Genomic DNA, 24,687 nt, shown 5'->3' on the forward strand with positions numbered 1-24,687 from the left:
TATAATTAGATTGATTTTACCCACAGTCTATAAAACTTCAGTGATAATAATAGAAAGAAAATTTAGACGAAGAAAAATCGAAACCATCGTGAAACGGAATATCGACATTCTCCCTTCTCTAATACACATCGATATTTTACGTCTGTATCGTGCAATCGATTTCAGGAAAGCCAATGGTCCGAGCCTATCGTTTTTTTGTTTATGTTGCAGCTTTTCACAAATTGCTTTGAAAAGTGGTAAAAAAAGTGGTTGCCACGGCCAAACTGACTGTGCGTCGCGTTCGTCGAGCCTTGGTCCGAACCCGTGAGATCCGCAACACCGAGGTCTGTGATCCGGACCCAGTAATAAGCTATAATTCACATATCCCGAATGATTTTGATTCGTTTTATTGGCTTGTGCTGGCGAACAAACAAACAGGATACGCTAACGCATAGTCACCTAACATAAGGTGGAAACGCATATAGCTTCGCCGTTTTAAAAACAGATTACGCAGTTATGTCGCAGGTACTCAGCCCCCACAAACAGGGTGTGGCAGAGGCGGATGACCTGGACTATACGAATAGCAGCTCGATTATTGAGTTTTTGGCCAAGGAGCAAGACTGCGGTGGAATCTTGGCAGACCCGGATCCGGAGTCCATTTTCCAGGAGGTAAGTCGGCTGTCCGACAGCACGGATATGCGATCCGTTGACGAGTTGCTCCAGGAAGCGGAGCGCCTGATCCAACAACAGCTGCGTCTGGGCGGAATCGCCCCGCAATTGGACAGTTCCGTGGCCTCGGCAACCGCTAAATCCCTTGGAGAGGAAGACGCTCCCGGAGATGCATCCTCCTCATCCCCGCAGTCCTCGCACAGCAGCATTCGGCTCAACACACGCTACACACATCGCATAGAGCACTTTCCCGCTCCTCTGCCGTCAAAAAGTGGCGGAATTAATGGCAAGGTCCGACCCAGATCCGGCTCCAAGTCGTCGGCATCGCCCACTTCCGTCCAGACGCCACTGGACAGCAATAATGGTGCTGGTTTCGCCGCATTCGTTGACAACTTGCCCTCGGAATCAGTCATTTCAGAGGAGTCCACGCCCAAGGACATGGACAACCACACGGCGGCCTTGGCGCAGCTACAGCTCCAGCTTCAGGACAATACGGATGACGACGAGGACACGGTAAGTCCCAAGGTTACAAATATGAAATTTCCCTACTTGTTTGCATTTATGACTATTGGATTTTATTTTATCGAGACCTTTTACAAGTCTTTGTTTTTGAAAAAAAAATGTATCCAATTGGATCAATGAATGAGTTCGTAGCTGCTTGATGATATGATAATGCTTATTCTACTTTCTGTCGGGAATCAAGTGTATTGGGTTAAGCCGTGGGCTAAGGTGTTTCTTGTTAAAATTTCTTTTAGTCAGTTTTGGAAGTTTCTTGGGTCTCTCTTTTGTCTGGCATAAAGTAACTGTTTTTTCTTTGATATTGTAACGTATTGTAATGTATGATCCAATGCAAGTCCCGTTAGATCCGCACAAATAAATGACCATACCGATCTGTAGTAATAAATAGCGTGGACTTGTTTATTGCCCGTCGCGCGGATTCAAAGGATAAACCAGCCCACCCGAAACACACAGTTTCCCTCAGCCAAACACGCACACAAACAAACATAAATAATCCTTCACACACACACACGCAGGTCAAACATAAAAGGTGGGCTGAACAAAAAATGAAGCGGGGGTTACAAATTACTCTAGAGTGGGGAGGATTAGGAGGCGTTTAGCCGGACGAGCTGGGGCCAATTGCCTGGGCTACCGTCTCCGTCACCGTCCAGCCCTCGAGCGCCGTGTCCTTTATGAAACGCTGTGGCAGCACGAATCCGTACGCTCCACGATCCCTCAGCTCAATAGTGTACACGTATTTGACGCCCAGGGCCGCACGGCTCCAGTCATCGGATCCACCGCCTGCGATTCCCAGGACCTCGTGGGTAACCGCCGCCCTGTACGCAGTGCCCGTTTTCTGGGCAATCCGTTCGGCTGCCAAACTGGCCACTCGTTGCAGGACACTTGCGTCCTTTACTTTGACGGCCTTGTATGCCCACGGATAAACAATCATCTGTCCGTAGCTGTGGAAGGTCAGATAGGACTCCAGATTGTACTTCCTCTTGGACAGGAACTCGGCCACCGCCGCAGTTTCCCGCTCCGACGCTGGCGCGGACCCGCGATAGGTGTCACTGCAGGGATTCGTCGAGGAGCCATAGCCATTCCAGCCGATATCGAAGTTCCGGTTCAGGTCCACGCCGCTGCACTGGGCACGGCGCGATGGCGATCGGTTCTTCCGCCAGAGGCGGTTCGTCTTCCGGCTGTACTCGTAGCCGTCGGGGTTCATCACTGGCATTATGTACCAGGTCAAGCCGCGAATGTGCTCCGGCTGGTTCTCCCAGTTGGACATCAGCTGGTAGAGGATGAAGGTCACCGTCGCGGGGCTGATCCACTCGCGTGCGTGGATGCCGCCGTCGATCCACACCTTCTTGTTCTCGCGGGGGTTTTCCGAGATTCTGAGGAGGAGGAGGAATGGTCCCAAATGTTAGTGGGGGTGCGAGCAGGTGCTTTATTTCAAGCGATGCCGAAAAATAGGCTATATATAGTTTAGATTCCCATCGTGTGCTACCATGTGTGCAGAATTGCTGTAAGTTTTTGGGCTTTCCATTTGTACTTTTCAAAGTTAAAAAGAAATACTAACTTAGCTGCGCTTTTACACTTTATATAATTGCTGTCCTGAAGAGGTTTCCTTTGGTATTTGAAAACTGTGTTTCTCCCACAACAAACAGACTGGTTCACCTACCTGAGCACCTTGAGGTCGCGACCCTCGGCCGTCTGGCCAATAGTGTAGAGGCGCACGATGTTGGGGAACTTGCTGCGGATTTCCCGCATGAAACTGTAGATCGTCTCCAGATCGTGGTAGTCCTTCCAGTGCATGCTGCTCCTAGCTGCCCTCTCTGTGGGTTAGTTAAACAAGATAGCCTTCAGTTTCCCTCAAATAATGTTAAGTACATCGCTCCACTCACTCGTTCTCATTCCGCTGGCCAGGAGGCTGGCTTTCTGGCTTTCGAGCTGCTCCTCGTCGATTATTGATTGGATGTTATGGGACAGAATCTGCGGGTCGAGACGGTGGGCGTTTAGAAAGCTGCGCGCCGCCTTTAGCTGATCCCTGGCAATGGAGATGTCCAAGAACTTGGAGTTCTCCTTCCAGACATTGCCGCCGAACTTGTGCTCTAGCGTTTCAGTCACTGGCACTCCTCGGTGTTTCATCGCCCCCGAGATGTTGTAGATCCTCCACAGTTGCGCCTCGTCGAACCGCTGGGGAATCTCGTTGACATCCAGCTGGGTGAGATTGGAGGGCAACTCGTTGGCTGAGCCGGCTGCTACGGATGCTGCCACGAGGAGCAGCATCAGCAGTTGGGTTCTGTGCATCATCTTGGCGATATCAGCAGGCTATCAGCAGGTTGACCTGGAAGAGTAGTTCTGTAATCTCGACCACAATCAGCAACCATATCGAAAACAGCCCTGCTAATAGAATTGTGATCGATGCCAAACAAAAACTGGCCTTGGAAACCCCCAGTCTTTGGCCAAATATACAAATGAAACTTCGCTAATTAGAAAAAACAATGAGTGTCACGATTCTCGTTATTTATGGTTGGTATTAAGTGGTAATGACCGTTGGCAGCTGATAATTAAATGTAAAGGTTGAAGTGGTACCCGCTTGTTTAGTTTGCAATAAAATCGCACTATTTATGCCCAAAGTACTGGCTAGATCAGAGTCATCTATCTTGGAAATTAATCAAGCTTCAAGTTAGCTGGGTTACTCCCAGTAAATACTCTATGTTATTTACACTTTTTAGATGAGCAATGACTAAGTATAGTATATGTAGTTAAACATAATATAAAATTACGCTAAACTGCACTGCCAATGGAACCAGTCAAAAATCCAACCAAGCTGTTCAGGTTCTGAGAACTAAATGAAAAACAAAACTAATGCCAAACTCCAACTCGATTCAGCGAGAACAATTGTTACAGAAAAAGTTCATCTAATTGCCGGCATAGAAAACAAAAAAAGTGAACACACAAAAATGTTTCCGTTCCATTGTGAATGTTTCGTGCTATCTATATAGACTATATAGACTGTGAGCTACTCGTAACCCTTTTGCGTTTCGTGTGCTTGTCATGGCCAATAAGTAATTAATATTAGTTGATAGCGGTAATGGACTTTAAAATGTTTCATTCAAAAAGAAGACATCGTTTTTTTGATTTGCCTCGTGCTACCTATATAGACATGTGAGCTATGGCAACTCGTAACCCTTTTGCGCTTCGTGTGCTTGTCATGGCCAATAAATAATAATAAGTATTTAATAATAGTAGATAGTGGTAATGGTTTTTCAAATGTTTTACCCATACAGTACAGTCGGTCCTGGCACTGGAAAACAATTATATTCTCTGATATATATTTCCTGATAAGCTTGGTATGCAGTAGGGGAAACAAAAAAATCTTTTTCATTGGTGAATCAAAGCCTGCATTCTAGACATATAACAATTTGTATTTTGTGTGGACAAATCGAGCACTTAATTTGCGTTGTTTTACGTATTCGAGTAGCGTTCGATCGATGGACAGATCGATCGTTCGATCAGTTCAATAAGTGCCTTCTACTATATAGTGTGTAGTTCCGGGCGAGTGGGGTTTATTGTGTCATTTGTTGACTCAATCAGAGTTTCGTGTTTATGCTCTCTCTGTTTGCATGCCAACGGATTATACATATGCGGAATTACCACTCGTCGAGCTACTGGACCCTAAGATCTAGATTATGGGCTAAAAACTTTTCCTGGTCTTTTTAAAGGTTTCGAAACGCCGCTGCCGCTTTTAACGCTGCTGTGCTAATTTCCCTGGCCCGTTTTGGGTTTTGTTTCCATTTCGTTTATTTTTGTGGAAGCGTATTTTTATTTTCGTGTTTATTTTCTTTTTATTACCAGGCAGAAAGTGGCACTTGAACAGTGGAGAGGGTCGTCTCCGTTTCTCCGACTCGCGTAGGCTTCAACTCCGAGAACTGGTTCTCGGTTGGATCAGTCGGCGGGTCGGGCCTCGAATCTCGAATCTCGAATCTCGAGTCTCGAATCTCGGGTGTCGAATGTGGAGTACAAACACAGTTTCGAATCGGGCTTCGCTTTGTTTCGTTTTCAATTCTCTGCTGTTCACCTCGACCTTCGAGACCCTCGCTTTCCTTCCACAAACTTTGTCGTAAATACCCTCATATCATTTCAAAATGTAAACAAAATTGAGGAGTGCATTCAAGATCTGTTTGTTGCTGTGATCGTTTCACTTGATTTGTGACAATAATAAAATAGCGTGTAACGTAATTTTTTTACTTTAATGCAGCGAGACTTAAAACCTTTCGAGTTTCCACTTTTACAACAAAATAACTGAAGATATAATGATTATAAAGGCGCTGTCGTTTGCACTTGCTTGTTCTTTTACTTTAACAGGTGATTTACGATCGTTTGTAAATGTGATCAAGATATCTTTGATATGTTGATTTCTTGGACATAGTTTTTTTTATTGACCTTATTAGCAAAACTGCTCCCCTTACATTGTACCCCGCAGACTTATCCCACTATCACAGCGAATTATTCTTCAATTACTCTGCCTTGTTCTCCTCCTTTCTTCTCTGGAATCTCCACCCTCATTTTGAGGCATTCGTTACCCTCGTATTTGATTTGCCACCCTTTCTGCAATCTTCGCACTTTATTTAGACTCATTTTTAGAGAGACTTCTTTCCTTTCTCTCCTTAATCTTTTATTGAGTTATATTGCAAACAAACAAACCTATTTTACGTTTGCAAAGTTAGTAATTGTTGCTCTTACTTTATTTATCTTTCTTTCCACTTACTGTTTTTGTTGCGGTTGGGGATGCTGCAGCGCTCTTCCAGTCGCCGGCTCTTCAGAAGAGAGTGCAGCTGTGGACGTGTGTGTGGGGGGAGAGTGTCGCTGGCTGAGCTTCAAACTCCGACTAAGTGCTGCGATTGTATGCGCTTCAATTTTATATTGCCGCTCTGCCGGCGCAAGGGAGCCGTTACCAAAAAAAAGTTTAAAAAACAACAGAAAAGGCACAACAAACGAAACCGAGAATTACAAAACCAAAAAAAAAAAACAAAACAAAAAACAAATAAAAAAGGGGAGCCCAAGAGCGTTGGAAATTTTTTGCACTGACCGACGACCGATCTTTCAAGCGATCGTCGCCTAAATGGAAATTGGAAATGGAAATGGCAGCGCCGCCGGCAGCGGGCAGCAGGCAGCGGGCAGCGCAGCAGCAGAGCCAGCAACAGAGAGAGAAGAGGAACAGGGAGAGCGGAGCTCCCCCAAAGCTCCACGCACTCACTCTGTCTCTTTCTGGAGAGCGGGGGAACGAGAGAGCAGAGTGCAAGGCCCACGCCCACGCCCACACCCACACTCACACCGGCAGCCACCTCCCTCCCACCGGCGACATTGACACCAGATGCATCTAAGGTTTACGCCGACGGGGCTGTCCCCTGCCGATAAGTCATCTCAGCAAACGGATCAAACGGTGATCAAAACACCGTGAGTCACGGGTTCGGTCACGGAACCTCAGGAACACTCTCTTTGATTGCCGGAGTTTCCCGCGATGGCAGGCGTGGCTTTCCCAGTTAGAACATTGTGCTTCCAAAGAACCCCACACAAAGTGCGAGAGTTGAGGAGATGGAAGAATCCCAGAGTATTTGTGAATATTTATCCACTCAACAAGCAAAGTAATCCGCATCGATTGCCTTTGCAGCCGTTATCTACACCTCGAACCCGTGAACTTCAGTGCACTATATGATGTTAGGTAGCCGGCTGCCAAGTTGTCCCTCCCCATGCTTCAGCTCATTAGTGTTGTTACCTAAATAACCATCTCATCATCTGGCTGTAAACCATTAATCAAATGTGGCTTAAACGAAAAGTCACTCAAAATCACTCCATGGGCGGCTTGTTCAGTGCTCAGTGTTCAGTGTTTTCGAGTTTGACCCACTTTGGCGGGTTTTACTTTCTTTCGCGCCGATCAGCTGCTTTGTCCCTTGCCGCCCACACCTCAGGAGGCATTATGTATTTATATTTGTTTCTTGTTTTTTCCTGGTGCCTCGCTGTCTTTTCGTTTTCTCGTTACCTAGATTTTCACTTTTAACGCTTTTTTCGAGTGCTGCCACAATGGGTGATTTGTTCAGGCCCTTTTCTGGTTCATTGAACAGTGAATGCTGCAGGTTACACTAAAAAACTAACTACGTGGTTCTTATTTTGAATCAAAGAAGATCGGGTAATATTAAATATACTAATTTGCTGTTTTCCTGTCAACACTGTTTTACTTTTGCTTTCATATCTGATGAGTTCGAATTGGATTGATATTTACATATGTTCTGTGCTGAATTTTTAACGGCTGTCAATGCCTTGGGAATTTAGTGTTTGATACATAAATATATTTTTCTCTTCATAGTTTGGACTCAGATGTATTTTGCTTATCGCTAAAACACTTTCTTCGCTTGCCGGGAAGCTTTGATTTTGATTCGGCGGCAGGTGGCGATGGCCGCGAGCCTTTCGCTTAATTTATATATGCATGTCCAAAGCAAATCCAATCAAATATGCAACAACAAAACCCACACATTTATCAAAACGGGAAAAATAAAAAATAAAAAAAGGGGGCAAGAGCTGAAAAACAAAACTTCGTAAGCGTTGTGGCTTCAGCTTACTTGTTTTTGAAACGCGAAGAAAGTGAAAGTTGCCGCGCGGTTCCGCAGCATTCTCTTTTGCTCTTTGTAGCCTGCTCGCGCTCTCAGCTTTCTATTTGCCCGGCTGAGCATTCTTCTTGGCCATCTCCGTCTTTGGCCAGGTTTATATAAGACTGTTACTGTTACTGACTGGATGATGCCAATCCCGATATGCGCGATTGCGAAATCTTCGATCGAAAGTGGCAGCAAATCAAAGCCACCAACCAAAACCAGAAGAGGAGCGCGAAGAGAGTGGAGCAGAGTGGAGAAGAGAATCTTCCGCACTCTCTGCAGAATGAAATTATACAGCCATGTGCAATACCTTTTCACGGGGGAGCTTTTCGATCCGCCTTAGCCCGAAAGTATGCAGTTCCCTGCTGCTGATGAGGCTCTTCAGATTACCAATTAGACTAATCCAATGGTTTATGTTCTGGACATTTTGAGTTCAAATAGTAGTAGTATAGATTCCCAGCAAAGACTTTCCCTTCTCAAACGAAACAGCTTTGAGTTTGCATCGAAGATATATTTCAATTGATTAAATGACGACTCATTTACCTCATACCAAATAAATAAATAAATAAATAAGTAAATAAATAAATAAGCAAGGGAAATGGAACGTGGATTCACGCCAGCTTCAGCTGCTGGGCGATGGTGCGCAGGAACTCGAACACCTCCTCGCCGGACTCCACGATGTAGTGCGGCGGCAGGAGGTATCCGTAGCGTCCCTGGTCCTTCAGGAACAGGTTGAAGACCATCTGCGGACCGAGGCGGTCGTGCACCCAGTCGGCGGAGTTGCCGGGCCGCGCCAGCTTCTGGCGGTAGCTGGTGCCCGCGGAGTACTCCGCCTGGTTGAGGCGCCTCAAAGCGAGCACCGCTCGCCGCGCCGTCTGCCTGAGCTCCCGCTGGTTCTCCGTCACGAAGTCCGCGTCGCCCCAGGGGTACGTGATGGCCTGCCCGTAGCCGCCGAGCGAGACGTACGCCCCCAGGTAGTCCCGCATCCCGGAGAGGAAGCTCCGGACGGCCCGGCTCTCCGGCTCGGAGAAGCTCTCCGGTCCGCGGTAGAGGTTCTGGCAGGGATTGCCCGTCGACCCGCCGCCGCCCCAGCCGTACGCGAAGTTGCGGTCCAGGTTGACCCCGTAGCAGCCGCTCTCCGCGTCGAAGGCCCGGTTCTTCGTCCAGAGGCGGTCCGTGTGGCGGGCGTACTGGTAGCCGTCGGGGTTCGCCAGCGGCAGGAAGTACCAGTCGATGCGGCGCATGGCCCTCTCCAAGCCCTTGGGCGTGCCCCACAGATGGGCGAGCTTGGAGACGGCGTAGGTGAGGGCGGCCGGACTCAGCCAGTCCCTGGCCTGCATGCCCGCGTCAACGAACACCGCCCAGTTGTCCGGATTGCCGTTGGAGACCCTGCGGAAAGCCGAGGAGCCAGTGAAGTGAATGAAATGAATGATGTGTGCGGTGCCCCCGGATGAGGTAGACCGTCCCAACCCACCTGATGACCTCCAGGGGCCGCTTGTTGCGCGTGACCCCGATCTGAACGATCTCCACGTTCTCGGCGTGCGCCTCGAGCAGCGTCTGCAGGAACTGGCGGATGTCCGCCTGGTCGTGGTAGCGCCGCCAGCTCATCAGGGACCCCGGCCACTCCATCCACGGCAGCGAGTTGTTTCGCACGGAGTCCAGCGGGTGCTCCGCGGCCGGCACCTCCACGTAGGTCTCGTCGATGGCCGTCTCCAGGTCGTCGATCATCACGTTGTAGCTGAAGCCCGCCTGCTCCATGAACCTGCGCGCGTCGGCCACGTTGCGCTGCTCGATGAGCAGGTCGATCCCGTCCTGGTTGATGTTCCACACCTCGCTGCCTGGAGAAGAAGAGGATACAGTTTAGTCCAGAGTGCCTCTTTCAATCTACAATAACTTAGTAGTGGTTGATGCGGAATAGTTGGTGTTGGTGATGCGTGATGGGGAATCTGTGATTATACCGAACTGCCGCCAAAAGGCCCTCAGCTGGGGCCGCTCCAGCCGGGTCTCGTGCACCTTCCACAGCTGGGTTCCGTAGTACCGCTGCACGTGGCTGCCGTTGCGGTAGCGCCTGTTGATCTGGTACGAGGACCCCGCCGAGAGGAAGTCGAGCCGGCGGAGGTCCAGAGGCGACAGCCACTGGAGCCCCTCGAAGGTGGACTCGTAGAGCTCGCTGCTGTTGAGGGTCAGCAGGGCGAGGGGCAGTCCCGATATGCCGGAGATCTCCGGCACGGACACGCTCCGCCAGAGCAGCAGCTTCTGGCCGAGAACCGCTCCGAACAGGGATGCGAACGCGATGGCGAACGCGGAGGCGAACGCAAGTGCTGGCGCTTCCAGAGGCGGCATCTTCGAACTAAGTCGCTCTTCCCGCGGATCAAAGCTTCTTGGCTCAGATGCTGGATTCCGGCTACTTGGCTAGCGGTTCTCTGGTTCTCTGATTTCTGATTTCTGATTTATGCCAACGCCACAAATTTATGCGTGCGAATGCGTGATTCGACTCGATTCGTTTCGACTCGATTCTACTCGACTCAACTCGACTCGACCTGACCTGACCTGACCTGACCCGACCCCTCCCAACCACACACCGCTTCCGCACAGACGGGGTCAGCGCAATAGTGCCTGCCCACAAAGCCCTCAAAGGCACAACCCACTTCAACCTCCAGGAAAAAAGGGGAAGTTGCTATATATAGTACATATGTATATATATAGTATCCCCTCCCCCAGATGGAAAGTCCCCCCTCCTTTTTTAATGGAATACCCTTCGGAAACTAGAGGGAACTTGACTCACCGAACAGAGCGACCACCTCGTTGAACTGCGCATCCGGCGAAGCGCCCGCTTGTCGCTCCTCCTCTGCCTCCTCTGCCACCTCTGCCCCCTCGGCCACCTCGAGTTCCTCCTCCATGGAGGAGCCGCGGGTCGCATTGAAGTTCAGCTTCCACAGCTGCGCTCCTCGGTAGCTCACGTAGTTGGGGTCCAGGTCGCTGCGCAGCTCGGAGAGTGCTCCGCGGCCAGGCGGGGAGCTCGTCGCCAGGGGATGCAGGTACCGCAGCAGGTGGCCCACGCCCCCGCCGAAGAAGGGGAGCCTGCTCAGCGTGCTCAGGCTGTCGGTGCGGGCCAGGTCCAGGGTGCTCCTGCCTGGACTGCCTGGCGCCACTTCCGCAGCGGACAGCAGCAGCAGCACCAGTACCAGCGCCAGCCACGCCCACTGGAGGCGAAGGCAGAGTGGCATTTTGTCGGAAGTGTGTGTTTGGTTCTCCAGATTCGGGTTCGGGTTTGGAGGATCCGGCACTGCGGATTCGCGACTGCTGCGAACTGATTGGGGATTGGGGTTGTTGCGTGTTGTGTTGTGTCGATCGGACAGTCGGTGCGGATTTAATGCGCTTGCAAATCGATTTGCGGCCGCAGCCTCCGGCTAACGGCTTCTCGCGTCCTCAATTCTCTGCTCCCTTTTCTCCGTTCTCTGTTCTCCGTTCTCTAGCCTCTATTCTCCAGTCTCTATTCTCCATTCTCCATTGTCCATATCCCCCCTCCCTCCTCCGGTTCCTATTATTCGCCCGGTTCCGAAATTAAGGCCAACGCATTTGCATATTGAGGGAATGCCGGTTATTTCGGTGCTTCTCGTATTTCGGACTTTTACTTTGTAAGTCTTGCTGCCAAAAGCGGCAGAAGCTGTTGGCCACCGAGTCATTGGGTTTCTGATTGGGATTGGCATTGGGATTGGGATTGGCCTGTGATAAGTGCTCGTGTGTGTATATTCCATGCTTTCAACACTTTGTGCTTTATTCGCCGACCAGAAATGAGAAATCGTCAGAACCTTTGCATGCTTCTTATTTTGGCGGATGACTGGGAATCGTCGGTTATCAACCAACGATCGTCAACAGCTTCCGAGCTACCGAAACCCTAAACGGGTTTTATTACAAAAGAAACAAATGGGTTTTCTCACTGGGTTTTCGCTCTTTAATAACCGCCTTTCAGTCTACTCTACGGTCGATGAGTTGAAGCGGGTCCATTCAATCAATTTGTCTAGTTACAAGTACAATAAATAAATAAATAGCGTTCATATAAATATAAAAAAAAAATGATGGGGCCGATTCACGGGGAATGGCATTGGACTAAGTGGCCGGGGACTAGTGGCGACGCCTTCTGCTGCTGCTGCTGGAGCTACTGCTGGCGGAGGTGCTGCCGTTCCTGGCCACCGACTTGCCGCGTCCCTGGGCAATGGCCCTGGCCACGGTGTCGGCGAAGGTGACGCCGTCCTTGCCGTTGTACTGGATGAAGCGGGCCGGCAGGACGAAGCCGTACCTGCCCGTGTCGCCCATCTCGATGGTGTAGGCGTACTTGATGCCCGCGATGCCCTTGGCCCAGTCGTCGGAGCCTCCGGCTGCGGGGTAGAGGGTTGTGGCGGAGGAGCCCACCGTGTACTTCACGCCCGTCGACTTCGTGATGCTCTGTGGGATGAGGAAGGAGGATGGTTATCATTCGATGCCCAGTATACCCAGTGGATAGTAGTAGTAGTAGTAGTAGTAGTCGAGGACTCACCGTTCCCGCCTGGCGCGCCACGCGGTCGAGGTCGGCGCGGTCCTGGGTCAGCTGGTAGTCGTAGCCCCACGGGTAGAGGATGTACTGGCCGTAGCTGTGGAACGAGAGGTACGCCTGGAAGGTGTCCCGCGGGAAGCCGCTGATGAACTTGCTGATGTAGAAGGTCTCCGGCTCGGAGAAGGCCTTGCTGCCGCGGTACGTCTGCGCGCAGGGACTGGCCGAGGTGCCCTTGCCGCCCCACTTGTAGCCGAAGTTGCGGTTCAGGTCCACCCCGGGGCACTGGCGTCCGTGGGCGCGCATGTTCTTCCTCCAGAGGCGGTCGGTGGTGTGCGAGTACTCGTAGCCGTCGGGGTTGGCCACCGGGTGCAGGTACCAGTTGATGGCGCGCATGTGCTCCGGCAGCTCCTCCCAGCCCTCGACCAGCTGATTGGCGATGTAGGTGACCGTGGCCGGGCTGATCCACTCACGGGCGTGCATCCCGCCGTCGATCCACACGCCGGGGTTGCGGGCATTCCCGTCGGAGATCCTGGGGAGATTGATGGATAGCGATGCACTCGTTAGTGTTGGGTTTGTGTCAGTGCAACTGCAACTCACTTGAGGATTTTCAGGGGCCGCTTCTCCACCGAGTAGCCGATCACCTCCGTGGAGCAGATGTCCGGGTACGTCTTGGCCATGTAGTCGATGAAGCCGTGGATGTCCTCCAGCCGGTGGTAGGCCTGCCAGGTGAGTCGGTGACCTGCGAGGGAAGGGGAAAGAGAGAAGTGCAAGGGCAAGTGAGTGCTGGTGGGATGGTGGAATGAACCGGGGTTGTTCAACCCGCCACTCCTCCACCCATCTATCCTCCATCCATCCATCCATCCATCCATCCATCCATTCACCCTGCCAACGCAACGGAAAGAGGGAAGCCAGTCGCTTGGAGTGGAGGAGTCTTGCAGTTATCGACCAAACAGGAGCGTCTTGCAAGGACCTCGCCCTTCTCCTGCTCCTTCTCCGACTGCGTTGTTTTCAGGGACGATGCAAGGATGGAAGGATGGGGAGGACGACGCGCACGTGGCGCTCGGCACGCGGCACTCGCCATGAGGCATGAGGCATGTGGTACGTTCCTATGGCAAAGCCACTTTCCGCTTGATGACTTTTCGCACTCCCCGCGGAGTGCATTAAACGCTCGTTTGCGGCGACACCTCGCCGACGGGGAGAAGGGGCGCCACCCGGTTGCACCACCCCTGTGACACGCCAAGGAAATGCTCCTCCGCGGATAAGTGAACACAAGGTACTGGGAACAGGGAACAGGGATCTGGGAACAGGTCGGAGGAACTTACCCTTGCGGTTCTGTAACTCGGCGATCTTCTCCGCGGGGGATTCTCCTTCTCAATCACGTGCTGCAGGTTGTCGATGAGCACGATCCGCGAGAGGTTGGCGGCGCGGATGTGGCGCTCGGCGGCGGCCAGCACCTGGGGCTTCAGCAGGTAGTCCACCTCCTGCTTGACCTCCTTCCACAGCTGGCCGTCTGGAAACAGAAGAGAGTGCGAGTGTGAGTTGGCAGCCAGTGCGTCCGCGATCTCGAGGGTACCCACCGTACTTGGACTGCAGCTCGTCGGCCATCCGCTTGTCCTTGTCCGTCTGCACCACGATGCGCCACACCTGGGCGCCGTCGTAGCGCCGCAGGTGGGCGCTGGCCGGGGCCTCCGCCTCCGCCTCCGCCTTGGGGAGGTCCGCCTCCGACGGCTGCTGCTGCAGGAAGGAGGCGTTCACGTAGTTCAGCACGCTGTCCTGCACCTGGATGGGCTGCACCTGGACGGGCTGCACCTGGACGGGCTGCACTGACTCCTGGGAAGGCGGCATCGCCACGGGCACGATGGTGGTCAGCAGGGAAGGCTCTTCCGGCGCCGCTGGCTTCTCCGGCTCGGCTACGGTTTGGGCTGGGTCCGACTGGATCTCGTCGTGTTCCTTGGCTGGCTCTTCTGCAGGGATCTGAGCGGGAACTTCGGCGGGACCTTCAGCGGGATCTTCAGCGGGAACTTCAGCGGGGATCTCTGCGGGGATCTCTGCGGGGATTATGGCAGAAGCTTCTGTTGGACCATCAGTGGGAATCGCAGCAATATCTTCGGTCGTGGTTTCCTCAGGTGCCGCATCAGCGATCGCGGGCTGAACCTCGGCCTCCACCGGCTTGGCCTCCTCCTCCTCCGCCTGCGGTTGCTCCTCGGTCTTGGCGTCCTCCGGGGATTCGGGAGCAGGAACGGATTCGGGAACGGGAGCGGACTCCGCTGGCTGGGCGATCTCCTCCTGCGGCTCGTCGGCCAGGATGAGCTGCTCGGGCTGCGCCAGCTCCTCCTGCTCTTGCTGCTCGACTGGCGGGGTGGCTAGCTCCTCGGCTGCTTCTGTGACCGGGGATGGCTCCTCCTCGTTCTCCTCCTTGTCGGCCAGTTGCTCCGGCACCAGAGTGTCCATGGCGGCGGTGAGTCCGTCCTCGACTCCTTCGGCCAGGGTTTCCATCAGAGAGGCCTCGGTGGCGGATTCACTCGGCACTTGGGACTCCTCCTCGCCATCAGCTTGCAGCTCAACTGGGGCTTCTGGCTGGGATTCCTCTTGCGGCTGGGCTTCTGGCCGGGGTTCACCTTGCGGCTCTTCCTCTGGCTGGCTTGGCTCTTCTGCAGGGACGCTGGCCTCCGGCTGGGCCTCCACTTCTGGCAGGGATTCAGCTGCAATCTCCTCTTCCCCTTCTGGTTCCACTGCTGGTTCCACTTCTGGTTGCTTCTGCTCTTCAATCTCCTTGTCGGCTTCGATCTCCGGCTTCTTCTCCGCCGGATCGGACTCGCTTTCTGGCTGGCTGGAGCCCTCTGGCTGCACTTGCTCCGGCTGCGGCTCCGACTCCTCGGGCACCTGGTCGTCTGCGGCTGGTTCCGACTCCGTCTCCAACTTGGTCTCCAACTCGGACTCCTTCTCCGACTCCTCCTGCGCGCTCTCGGTGGCGGCGTCCTCGTGGAGCGGGTCGTCGTGGAGCGGGAGCGGGGCCGCCTCGGTGGCCAGGTCCACGGCCTGCTCCAACTGGGCCTCCTGGCTGGCGGGCTTCAGCAGGACGACGTGCTCCTCTATGGACTCGGGCTGCTGCTGCTCCTCCGCCTCGTGCTCCGCCTCCGGGTGGGACTCCGCCTCCACGGAGACCAGGCTGGGCAGCTCCACGAGCTGCATGGCGGGGCCGGAGTCGCTCTCCAGCATCAGCATGTCGGAGTTGGAGTTGGCGTCTGAGTTGGACGTGGAGGAGGAGTCGATGGAGTTGCGATCCACGTGCTCGTCGTCCTCCAGCTGGGTGGCCACCGCCTCCGGAACCAGCATGTACATGTCCGAGGAGTCGGCGGAGGGCACGGAGGTGAGTTTCATGTCGTCCACCAGGACATCCTGCTGTGGCTGCTGTTGCTGCTGCTCCGCTGGCAGCTCGTTCCGCTCGAGGGCGAGGCGGTCGAGCGACATGGGTGCCACCGCAGGGAGCACCAGAAGGAGCAGGAGCAGTGGCAGGGATGCGGGGGCGAGTCTTCTCGTCTTGGGAGAGGGGGATGGGGAAGTCCCCTCGTGGGCTGGGCTGCCACGCGATCTCGCGTTGAACATCTTGGCGGGATCTGACTGCGAACCGTAATGAGACATGTCCCATTGGTGGAGTGGCGCTTTTATACCAGCGCTGGGAAAGTATTGCCGTATCGCCGTTTCGTTTTCGATATTTCTCTCCGCGCTGCCGCTGCCGCAGCCGCAGCCAGCGTCGCAGTCGGCGCCGCTGCCCGCTTACACTGGCCATCGCGATTGGAACTTGTTATGTGTGTTAATGCTAATGTGAGCTGTGAGCTTTGAGCTGGTCGCGCTGCGGCTCTCTTCCTTGTGAGAGGCCTCAACGGAGATCTGATCCCCCATCCCCCATCCCCCGTCCCCGAACTCCGATCCCAAATGGCAAGGCCCCATCCCCATCTCCGTCCTAATCCCCGATTTCCATATCGACGGCCGCCCGCTCTCGCTTTCTTTCGGGACCACTGCCACTGGCATCCAAAGTGATTATATCAGATGGAAGCTCAGATAACCTATGCACAGTGGGGAACACCTCGGAATGGTTCTACCAAAAGCAAGTCAGTCGTCAGAGGAAATGATGAATGGTGAGCCCATCACAGTGCCTGATCCTATAAACAAAACACATCTTCGCATCTGTCACAATTATCGCCTGGTCGGTCCACTTTCTACATGTGTGCACAGCGAGCCGTCGTTCTGGAGCCCCGTTTCCATCCACGACTCAATCCGGTCTCAATCCGAACCGCTGAACCGCTGAATCATCGGGAGCTGAATCAATAGTCAACAATCAGCAATCGATGTCAATTGGCAATTGCGAGCCACCGGCGATGGCCATTGTCGTTCCAGTGGATGTGCCACTTGCCAATGGACATGGACAGATGTTCGCTTGGCCGTTGCAGCAGGACGCTCCCTTGATCGCTTGATCCGTGGCTCTTGGGGGGCACTCGAACCCACTCGCAGATCGAACCGAATCGGAGCGGTCTCCCCCAATCTATTTTGGCTTTCCAATTCACCCAGCACCCATCACCCATCACCCATTACCCATTGTTGACATGCTTTCCGAATCCGAATAAGTTGCTCTGGCCCTCTTTTTATTTGGTTTTATTTGGGTTTCGTATGTTATTACCCACGCCGTGCTCTCTAATCAACCGCACCTCGTCAGCGGCAAACAATTGCCAGTTGTTGTTGTTGTTGTTGTTGCTGTTGCTGTTGTTACGCTCCTTTCACTTTATAAGTGGAGTTTATCAAACGCCATTGAGGAAGAGCGAGAGTTCAAGTAATTGCAAAGCGGGCAGCGCAGCTCCCATCGCAATCGGAATCGGAATCGCCGTTTCTTGCCAGGTCAAGTAGTGAAATTGTCCTTAATAGTTGGCAGCTATAAAGTTTCTCAATCGATCGACCGATATTCAACGGCTGACTACTGGCCTCCCCCCCCATCACCTGCATCATCAGCCAATGAAGCTAATCAGTTGCAATTGAAGTGAAGTCCATTAGGCCTGTTCTTGTTGCTTATTGATCGGCAACTTAGCTTACGAGCTGCACAGTTTAGCAAGAGAATGTGCCACATTAGGCATAAGTCAGCGGATCAGAAGCCTCTAATGTGATCTGATTTCTAGTGTGTGCCATCAACTGGCACATCCCCGAAACTCAGGTGGAGTGGTTTGGCCAGATTCTGCCAGCAACCACATTATGTCGGCCGCCAAGTCGTCGGAGTTGCTGAAAGCGAGAGTGGGCAGGCAGGCAGGCGGGCAGACGAGCGAGCAAAGGCCAAAAAAGCCACTTAAAAACCGATGCACACACACACACACACACACACATGTACATACATACACACGGAGGAGGGCGGAGTGGGAGGTTCGGAAGCGAGCGGAGGCAGCGCCACAAACTTTCTTTCTTCTCCATCACTCCGCCGCCTTTTTTCGGGTGTCGAGTGCATTGTTGTTGTTGCTGCTGCTGCTGCTGCTTCTGCACGCCCACATCATCCTAATTATCTTGGGATCACCCGTCGTTCCCCTCGTCGTTCCGGCAGTCGATGGCGTTTGACGAGGGTTGCGGCTGCGCACAGTGGGACGCACAGGCGAATGTGTCAACCTTTGCTGAGGTTCCTTTCAGGCTGATCAATTACTGCTCAGGCTGATCAAGAACCTGCTTCGAGGTCTTAGGAGGAGCCCACTTAGGAGTCCAAAAGATGGGAGTTCAATAGATACTGAGAGTTTAATGGATACCACTGTGCCACTGGCCACACTGGCCACACTGGCACACTGTGTGCCGTGTACTTTTCGCTGGCCCGCTCTGCTCGTTTATCCCGCCAGAAGATGACAAGTGGAGTGGAGCGTAGGAGAGCATTATTATTCTCACGGCGCGCACCTTCTCGGCCTTTGTGGCCCATTACCGTTAAGCTGCCACACCTCAGGACAACCCCGCTGCACTTTCACACGACTCCGTGTCCCACAAACACACCCACACCCACACCCACAGCCACAGCCACAGCCACAGCCACAGCCACAGCCACACCCACCGAACCTATTAATCTTCCGCGGAGTGTGGAAGAAGCTGCTAGTTTGGCCCTGTGAATTGGGCGGGAGAAGCCTTCCTTCCTTGGAGGCGAACGTCTTGAAATGCCTCTCAAACTTTTTGCTGAGAGAGCTGAGAGCTAAATTTTGCGATGAATTCATATAATTCATATAAAAAAATGATGAATAGTTAGATGGCAAAAAAAAGCGATAAAATTGCAAATGGAATCCAGTTTTATATCCTTGCAGAGCAAAGGGTATTATAATTTCAGTCAGTAGTTTGCAACGCAGTGAAGGAGACACCCTAGACCCCATAAAGTGTATATATTCTTGATCAGCATTACGATCTGAATCCAAATTCGTCTGTCCGTTTGTCCGTCTGTCCGTTTCTAAGCAAACTAGTCTCTCAGTTTTAAAGCTATCTTGCTGAAACTTTCCCAAAAGTTGTATTGTTGTTGCACGCAGTATATAAGTCGGAACGGGCTGGATCGGGCGACTATATAGGTAGCTCCCATACAAGAGATTGAAATACAAAAGTCTAACGCCGTTGTTTTTGATCAGATCGACTTGATTTCTTCCACATGGCGTTTTTTAACTGCTATTGAATTTCGGATTAAATTTTATCGAAATCAGTTATCCGATATCATATAGCTGCCAAAGGAAAGATCGAAAAATCTATATAGAATTAACGGAAATAAAATGATAACATCGTTGTTTTTTATCAGAAAATCATGATTTTTGAAATATAGAGGTTTCTAACGACTCGAATTACGAATTGCATTTCATGAAAATCGGACGACTATATCATATAGCTACCATATAAACAATAGTTGAAAATATGAAAAATGAATAGAAAAAACGTTATCGCTTCGATGCTGTTTAGCCTTTATGTATTTTGTTCGACTGTAAGGTTCTTCCTTTCTTGTTCTTTTTGCTTCTATTAATTTTAATTTATTACAAAACGAATTACAAAGTGGTTGCTGAAAGTGAGTAAACACTGCCTTCCTCCGCAGATGGAGGAGATAACCGAGGCGGAGGTGGACACCCCGGCTCTCCCGGCGACAGAAGGCCTCGGCCGTCCGCTGCGCAGTTCCTCGTGCAGGCCGCCAAGGGGCCACGCCCCCCCGTCCAGCCAGCCCATCTCGACCATGCTGCCAATCCGACCGATGGCCAGCTACAGCGAGAAGGCAGTCGGCAGCTCGCCCAAGCACATGGTCAGCACCCTGAGCTCGCCCATCGAGCAGATCGCGTGCAGCGTGTCCCGGGAGCACGCGCTCAAGCTCGAGATCGAGCAGCTGCAGGAGCGGCTGAAGGACACCGAGGAGCGGCTGGCCTCCGTCCGGCTGCAGAGCGAGTCGCTCTCGCAGACGCAGCGCGCCCTGCGGGAGCACAACGGGCGGCTGCAGGAGGAGTCCGAGATGCTGAAGCTGGACGTGCAGCACCTCAACGAGTGCGCCAACGTGCTGCGGGCGGAGCTGCAGGCGGCGCGGAGGGACCGCGGCGAGGCGCTCCAGCTGCAGCGCTCCCTGCGCGAGGAGCTGGAGGAGGCGCACCAGGAGCGGCGGCGGACCGGCGAGGGCAAGGAGAAGGACTGCCGCGTCATCCAGGACCTGCAGCGCCAGTGCCGCGAGATGGAGCGCATCCTGATGCGCAAGCACCCGGACTCGGTCTCCGCCTTGATAGGTGAGTCCTCCCTCAGTCCTTTTCAATTCATCGCAATCTGTAATCCGTAAACTGTAATCTGTAATCGGTAATCGATAATCTGTTATCTTTAATCTGTAATCTGTTATCTGTAATCTGTAATCTGTAATCTGTAATCTGTTATCTGTAATCTGTAACCCGTTATCTGTTATTTGTAATCTGTAATGCGGAATCTTTACAACAATATTCACCAGTGGCTTCCAAGAGTCCGGGCATGTGTCCGCTGAACGACCAGGAGAACGTGAACAGCCGCAAGCTGCTGGAGCAGCGGATCGCCCAGCTGGAGTCGGACGCCAAGGAGCAGGACCGCAAGGCGCAGCAGATCCTGGCCAACGTGCAGGCGCGCTTCAACTCGGTGCAGGCGAAGTACGAGACGCACATCGCGGATCTGGAGACGCAGGTCCTGAGGTGGGTTCCGCAGCGTAGTCTCCACAGTTCCCAGTTGCCAGTTCCCGGTCTAATGCTCGTCCCTCCCCCGCAGCCTCCAGGAGATCAACACCAAGCTGAACGAGCAGATCGAGTCGCAGGTGCGCACCTTGGACCGCTACATGCAGAAGCGGGCGGACAGGTTCTACAACAACTGCACCCAAACGGATCCCCTGGAGGCCCTGGAGTGCGGTGGAGTCTGCCCTGGAGCCACCGCTGTCAGCTCCACCACGATGGGCACCCAGACGCCGACGCCGACGGCGAACGGGACGCGGGACCACAGCACCAACACCATTGGCTGCCCCTCGCCGGCGCTCGTGTGCCAGCAGCCGCACCTGCACCACCACCACCAGCACCAGCACCACCCCCAGCACCCACTCCACCCACACGCCCCCTCCGCCAGCAGCAGCACCAGCAGCACGGCGAACTCCACGCCGAACACCTCGCGGCCGAACTCGAAGCAGAGCGGAGGCGGCGGGCAGCGGCGGTCGCCGCTGGTGGGTGGCGGCCAGTCCAAGCTGCCCATCTCGCAGTCGGACTCCACGCTCTCGCTGCTCAGCCACGGCGGCTCCAAGGAGGAGGGCCAGCTGCTCAGCTCCGTGCGCAGCATGCGCGTCGACCTGGCCATCAAGAACAAGGCGATGCAGCGGCTCACGCGAGAGCTGGACGAGTGCAAGAAGACCATTCGCAAGCTGCAGCGGGAGCGGGATGCCAGTGGCGGTGGCGGTAGCGGTGGCCCTGCCAGCCAAGCGGGTAAGCATCCAATTCAATCCCATCCAATACAGTCCAATCCAATCCAATCCCAGCGCCATGGCTCCTCTCTAATTTCGGTCTCAGTTTCAGTTTCAATTTCAATTTCGGTTTTGGTTTTGGTTTCAGTTTCGGTTTCGTTTGTGTATGTGTCACTCGGTCGCCGATGAACGGTCGCAATGGCTGGTAATTTATGGACTTTCTCTGCCCGGTCAGCACGTACACTGGCTCGTTCCCCGCCCCCCGCCCCCTGCCCACTGCCACCTTCCCTCGGGCCACTCCTCTCAGACGCTTCCCCACATCCAAAGCCCCCGCCTTTCCCGCTTCCCCGCTTCTGGAGACGGCGAGTAAATTGCTGGAATAAATCATTGGACGACTGTCGACGCCGTCGGCCTCTTGACCACTTTTTGCACTCGATTCAAACGGCAATTGCATCGCAACTAACCGGCTAAGCGGCCAAATGGCCAAATGGCCAAATGGCCATCGCCATCGGGCATCGGACTGCGGGCAATGGTCAGACGAAACACGTTTGAGCCAGGCCCAAACCCAAACCCAAACCTCTTAACCCTCTGAGGACCATGGCTCAAAAAGGGACTCTGTGAATCCTCGATGCTGAGTCCTTCCCATGCGTGAAAATGCACTTTCGATCCCAGCTGATCAGGCTTTCAGTTCTTAGTTGAGTGCAACGAGATGAGAAAACTTTTCAGTGTAAGGCAATTCAATCATCAATCTAAATTTGAATCTCAATCTAAATCTGAATTTGAATCTGTTTCTGTTTCGTGGATACGCAAAGTAAGGCGGGGAGACGGGGGTGGACCCCATCTCGGGCACTTGGTTATGTCACCTGTGCGTTTGGCCCGCCGCTTGTTTATTTACCTCTGTCCACTGTCCACTGTCCACTGTCCACTGTCCACCGATCACAGTTTCTTGCTTCTTGCTGCTGCCGTCGAAAAAGAAAATTCGAAAGCGAAAGTCAAAGTCAGAGACGCCGGTTTGTTTTGGCCGCGGGTCGGTGGACGCTGCTGGGGATCGACGTGGATTGGATCAGGTCTTCTGCCTCTCCCCCTTCCTCCCTGCTTCCCTGCTTCCCTCCTCTCTTTGGCCAATAAGTAGACATTTTATAACGCGGCGACTTGTTAGCCCAGCCGCCTCTGGCTCTGCCTCTGCCTCCGCCGCTGGCCAAAACCGCACCGAGCTGTTCGTTCACAACTTCTTTTTCTGCGTCTGCGACTTTGTGCCGTGTGCTTTGTGGCTAATTAACGATCCGTCGCTCCGTCAAATTAGCTTTGTTAATAATTGTGGATGCGAAGAATGACGATAAACAGCGTCTCCGGCGAAATGTTTTCGTTTCGTACGCGCGTGTAAGAAATGTAAATCACTTTTTGTGCCGTTTGATTGCGCAATGCGCTTTCTGCAATAAACCAGGAGGAGGAGCTCAATGAACCCGCTCAGCTTATATCACCAACGCGGATCGGATCGCGATCGGATTGTTTCCCCGTGAACATAAAGCACCCAACGAAATGCAGAACCCTGTTTGAAATGATTTGCAACTGCTGATCCGTTCTAGTGTTTAATTTTCATCCGTTGTTCACTTGCTTTGCAGGCGGCAAGCTGGAGATGCGGTCGCAGGCCAGTGGCGGATCGCTCCAGCGGCGCTCCAGCGGCTACGACCACCATCAGAACCACCACAGCGACCACGTGCCGGCGGCCACCGAGAGCCAGGCTCTGAAGGAGGCCCACAACAAGTACCGCCTGCTGGAGGCCGACTACAAGACGCTCCACGACAAGCGGCTGCAGGACGTAAGTAGAGGGAGTGGCCCTCCCCTCCACATGTCCACATGTCTGATATCCTGCTAACCTCTGCCTCCCAGCTGAAGACCCTGCAGAGCGCCCACGAGAGGGAACTGGCCTCCTGCAACGAGACCGTGCGCATCCTGCAGCAGCGCCTCAACGAGCGGGAGGAGGCCCTGACCACCCAGAAGCGGCGCAAGGTGCCCGTCGACTACTACGCGCTGAAAGCCAAGGTACCGCATCGAGTCGCTCCCTAAGCAGTCAGTCGATCAGTCAATCAGTCAATCAGTCAAGCACTCAATATGTTTCAAGATCAAGTTCAAGTTTATGTTTAAGTAACCAAGTGAGGGGTCAACTCAGCCAGCCAGGCAGTCCAACTGAACCGCCGAACTAATCCGCTCTCGAAACGCTTCTTGCAGGTGTCGCTTCTGGAGCGGAGGCACTCGGAGCGGGAGGAGCGCCTCCACATGCTCGTGGAGGCCCTGAGCAAGGGACGGCTCAACGGGGCCCTGGAGGACCTCATGCAGGAGAACAACAACAAGTAGGGGAGCTCGGAGTGCTCGGAATGGGAGACACACAGATAGGTTAAGCCACATTGCCTGATCAATGCCAGCCAATTCGACCGGAGTCCGTCTAAGCAGGAACACATCCAACCCGATGGTAAACGATTTTAGTTAGAATGTGAATGGGAATGGGAAGGGGATTCTGGGTCATGCCACCCGCCAGGTTGGGAGTGGATTCTGCTCCAAGCACAGCACTCTCCGATCCTCTCAAGCAAAAGTACGTTTAATGTGTTCAAAGTGGAAACAATAAGTAAACAGTTCGCCAACAACTTGCACATACCATACATTGTATGTAGGCTTAGGGTCCTTCCGCCAAAACGAAAGCTCTCTAATCTGGCGTCCATGGGTCTGATGATCCATTCCTGGGCTCTGGTGATCCATTCCTGGGCTCTCTGCTCGCCAAAGACATTTAGATTCGAGTTATTATATGTAGTTCTAGTGAGTGAGTGGGGTATTTTGGATTTGATCGAGCAGTCGAGTGACACGAGACAGAGCGAGACGGAGAGATGGCGAAAGGGAGGGAGACAGGAGATTCGAGGAAGAGGGAGACAGGAGATTCGAGGAAGAGGGAGAGGGAGACAAGTAGCTTGGGGAACGCAAGTTGTACTAGAGTTAAGTATTATGTGTACATGTACAGGGTACGAGTATATGCATGTGGAACTCGAACGATCTCATCTTGGATATAATGTATTTAGTTTGACACCCAACCCAATTGGGGTCCGTTTAAGCTAGGGAACTTTGGAAAAGTTCAAGAGTTCAAGAGAGAAGAAGCAAAGTGTCTCCGCGACCGACATCGCACAAGTAGCGGGTGCAGTGGCAGGCTTCAATAGGAGTCTCTGGATGGGATCCAAATTGGTTCCCAATTTGGTTTAGTGACTAGTGTAGTGAACCCAACCATAGTTGATGGTTGACAACGATGGACTTGCTTGTGCAAGATCCAGCCAAACCAAAGCAAGTAGATTGTATTGTACAACTAGATTGGAGGAGACGCCAGCAGGCGGATGAAGCTCGGATGAAACCAAATAAAAATTCACAGTATTCCAACTCACATGGACGAC

At 53.0% G+C, this 24,687-nt stretch overlaps 4 protein-coding genes across 5 annotated transcripts; 1 reads left to right on the forward strand and 3 right to left on the reverse strand.

The window, feature by feature from the left end:
* Positions 1–24,677, forward strand: LOC108092862. 2 transcript variants are annotated; one of them, XM_017192695.2, is made up of 7 exons: positions 1–1,161; positions 19,373–20,081; positions 20,294–20,507; positions 20,581–21,278; positions 22,879–23,075; positions 23,147–23,299; positions 23,486–24,677. In XM_017192695.2, the coding sequence occupies exons 1-7, from the start codon at positions 496–498 to the stop codon at positions 23,609–23,611; spliced, it is 2,763 nt and encodes a 920-aa protein (XP_017048184.1). In that variant the 5' UTR covers positions 1–495; the 3' UTR covers positions 23,612–24,677. The 2 variants fall into 2 exon arrangements, with proteins under 2 accessions (XP_017048184.1, XP_017048185.1); XM_017192696.2 differs by having other exon boundaries at positions 3–1,161; positions 19,412–20,081.
* LOC108092864 (carboxypeptidase B) lies at positions 1,541–6,032 on the reverse strand. The gene is made up of 4 exons (XM_017192698.2): positions 5,921–6,032; positions 3,051–3,493; positions 2,828–2,981; positions 1,541–2,540 (listed from the first exon to the last, which is right to left on the reverse strand). The coding sequence occupies exons 2-4, from the start codon at positions 3,457–3,459 to the stop codon at positions 1,763–1,765; spliced, it is 1,341 nt and encodes a 446-aa protein (XP_017048187.1). The 5' UTR covers positions 3,460–3,493; positions 5,921–6,032; the 3' UTR covers positions 1,541–1,762.
* Positions 5,384–11,026, reverse strand: LOC108092808 (carboxypeptidase A5). The gene is made up of 5 exons (XM_043207363.1): positions 10,585–11,026; positions 9,758–10,120; positions 9,274–9,637; positions 5,921–9,188; positions 5,384–5,856 (listed from the first exon to the last, which is right to left on the reverse strand). Exons 1-4 carry the CDS (start codon positions 11,024–11,026, stop codon positions 8,411–8,413), a joined length of 1,947 nt encoding a protein of 648 aa, XP_043063298.1. The 3' UTR covers positions 5,384–5,856; positions 5,921–8,410.
* On the reverse strand, positions 11,732–15,974 carry LOC108092861 (titin). Its single transcript, XM_017192694.2, is given in 6 exon segments — positions 11,732–12,245; positions 12,337–12,862; positions 12,931–13,072; positions 13,656–13,688; positions 13,691–13,843; positions 13,911–15,974. Coding segments are annotated over 6 exon segments (3,204 nt in total). The 5' UTR covers positions 15,940–15,974; the 3' UTR covers positions 11,732–11,924.
* Positions 24,678–24,687: the final 10 nt, after the last annotated feature.

Source organism: Drosophila ficusphila, unplaced genomic scaffold (assembly GCF_018152265.1).
Source record: "Drosophila ficusphila isolate 14025-0441.05 unplaced genomic scaffold, ASM1815226v1 contig_198, whole genome shotgun sequence".
Lineage (NCBI taxonomy): Eukaryota > Metazoa > Arthropoda > Insecta > Diptera > Drosophilidae > Drosophila > Drosophila ficusphila.

Bases quoted from the DNA above. Each gene is read 5' to 3' on its own strand.
- LOC108092862 (XM_017192695.2), top strand. From the start codon at position 496: ATGTCGCAGGTACTCAGCCCCCACAAACAGGGTGTGGCAGAGGCGGAT. The intron at 20,082-20,293 runs GTGAGTCCTCCC...AATATTCACCAG, and splicing joins CTCGGTCTCCGCCTTGATAG to TGGCTTCCAAGAGTCCGGGC. The intron at 23,076-23,146 runs GTAAGTAGAGGG...TCTGCCTCCCAG, and splicing joins ACGACAAGCGGCTGCAGGAC to CTGAAGACCCTGCAGAGCGC.
- LOC108092864 (XM_017192698.2), bottom strand. From the start codon at position 3,459: ATGATGCACAGAACCCAACTGCTGATGCTGCTCCTCGTGGCAGCATCC. The intron at 2,982-3,050 runs GTGAGTGGAGCG...ACTAACCCACAG, and splicing joins GGCCAGCGGAATGAGAACGA to AGAGGGCAGCTAGGAGCAGC. The intron at 2,541-2,827 runs GTAGGTGAACCA...CCTCCTCCTCAG, and splicing joins CGCGACCTCAAGGTGCTCAG to AATCTCGGAAAACCCCCGCG.
- LOC108092808 (XM_043207363.1), bottom strand. From the start codon at position 11,026: ATGCCACTCTGCCTTCGCCTCCAGTGGGCGTGGCTGGCGCTGGTACTG. The intron at 10,121-10,584 runs GTGAGTCAAGTT...TGGAAGCGCCAG, and splicing joins CGAGGTGGTCGCTCTGTTCG to CACTTGCGTTCGCCTCCGCG. The intron at 9,189-9,273 runs GTGGGTTGGGAC...GGCTTTCCGCAG, and splicing joins CGGCCCCTGGAGGTCATCAG to GGTCTCCAACGGCAATCCGG.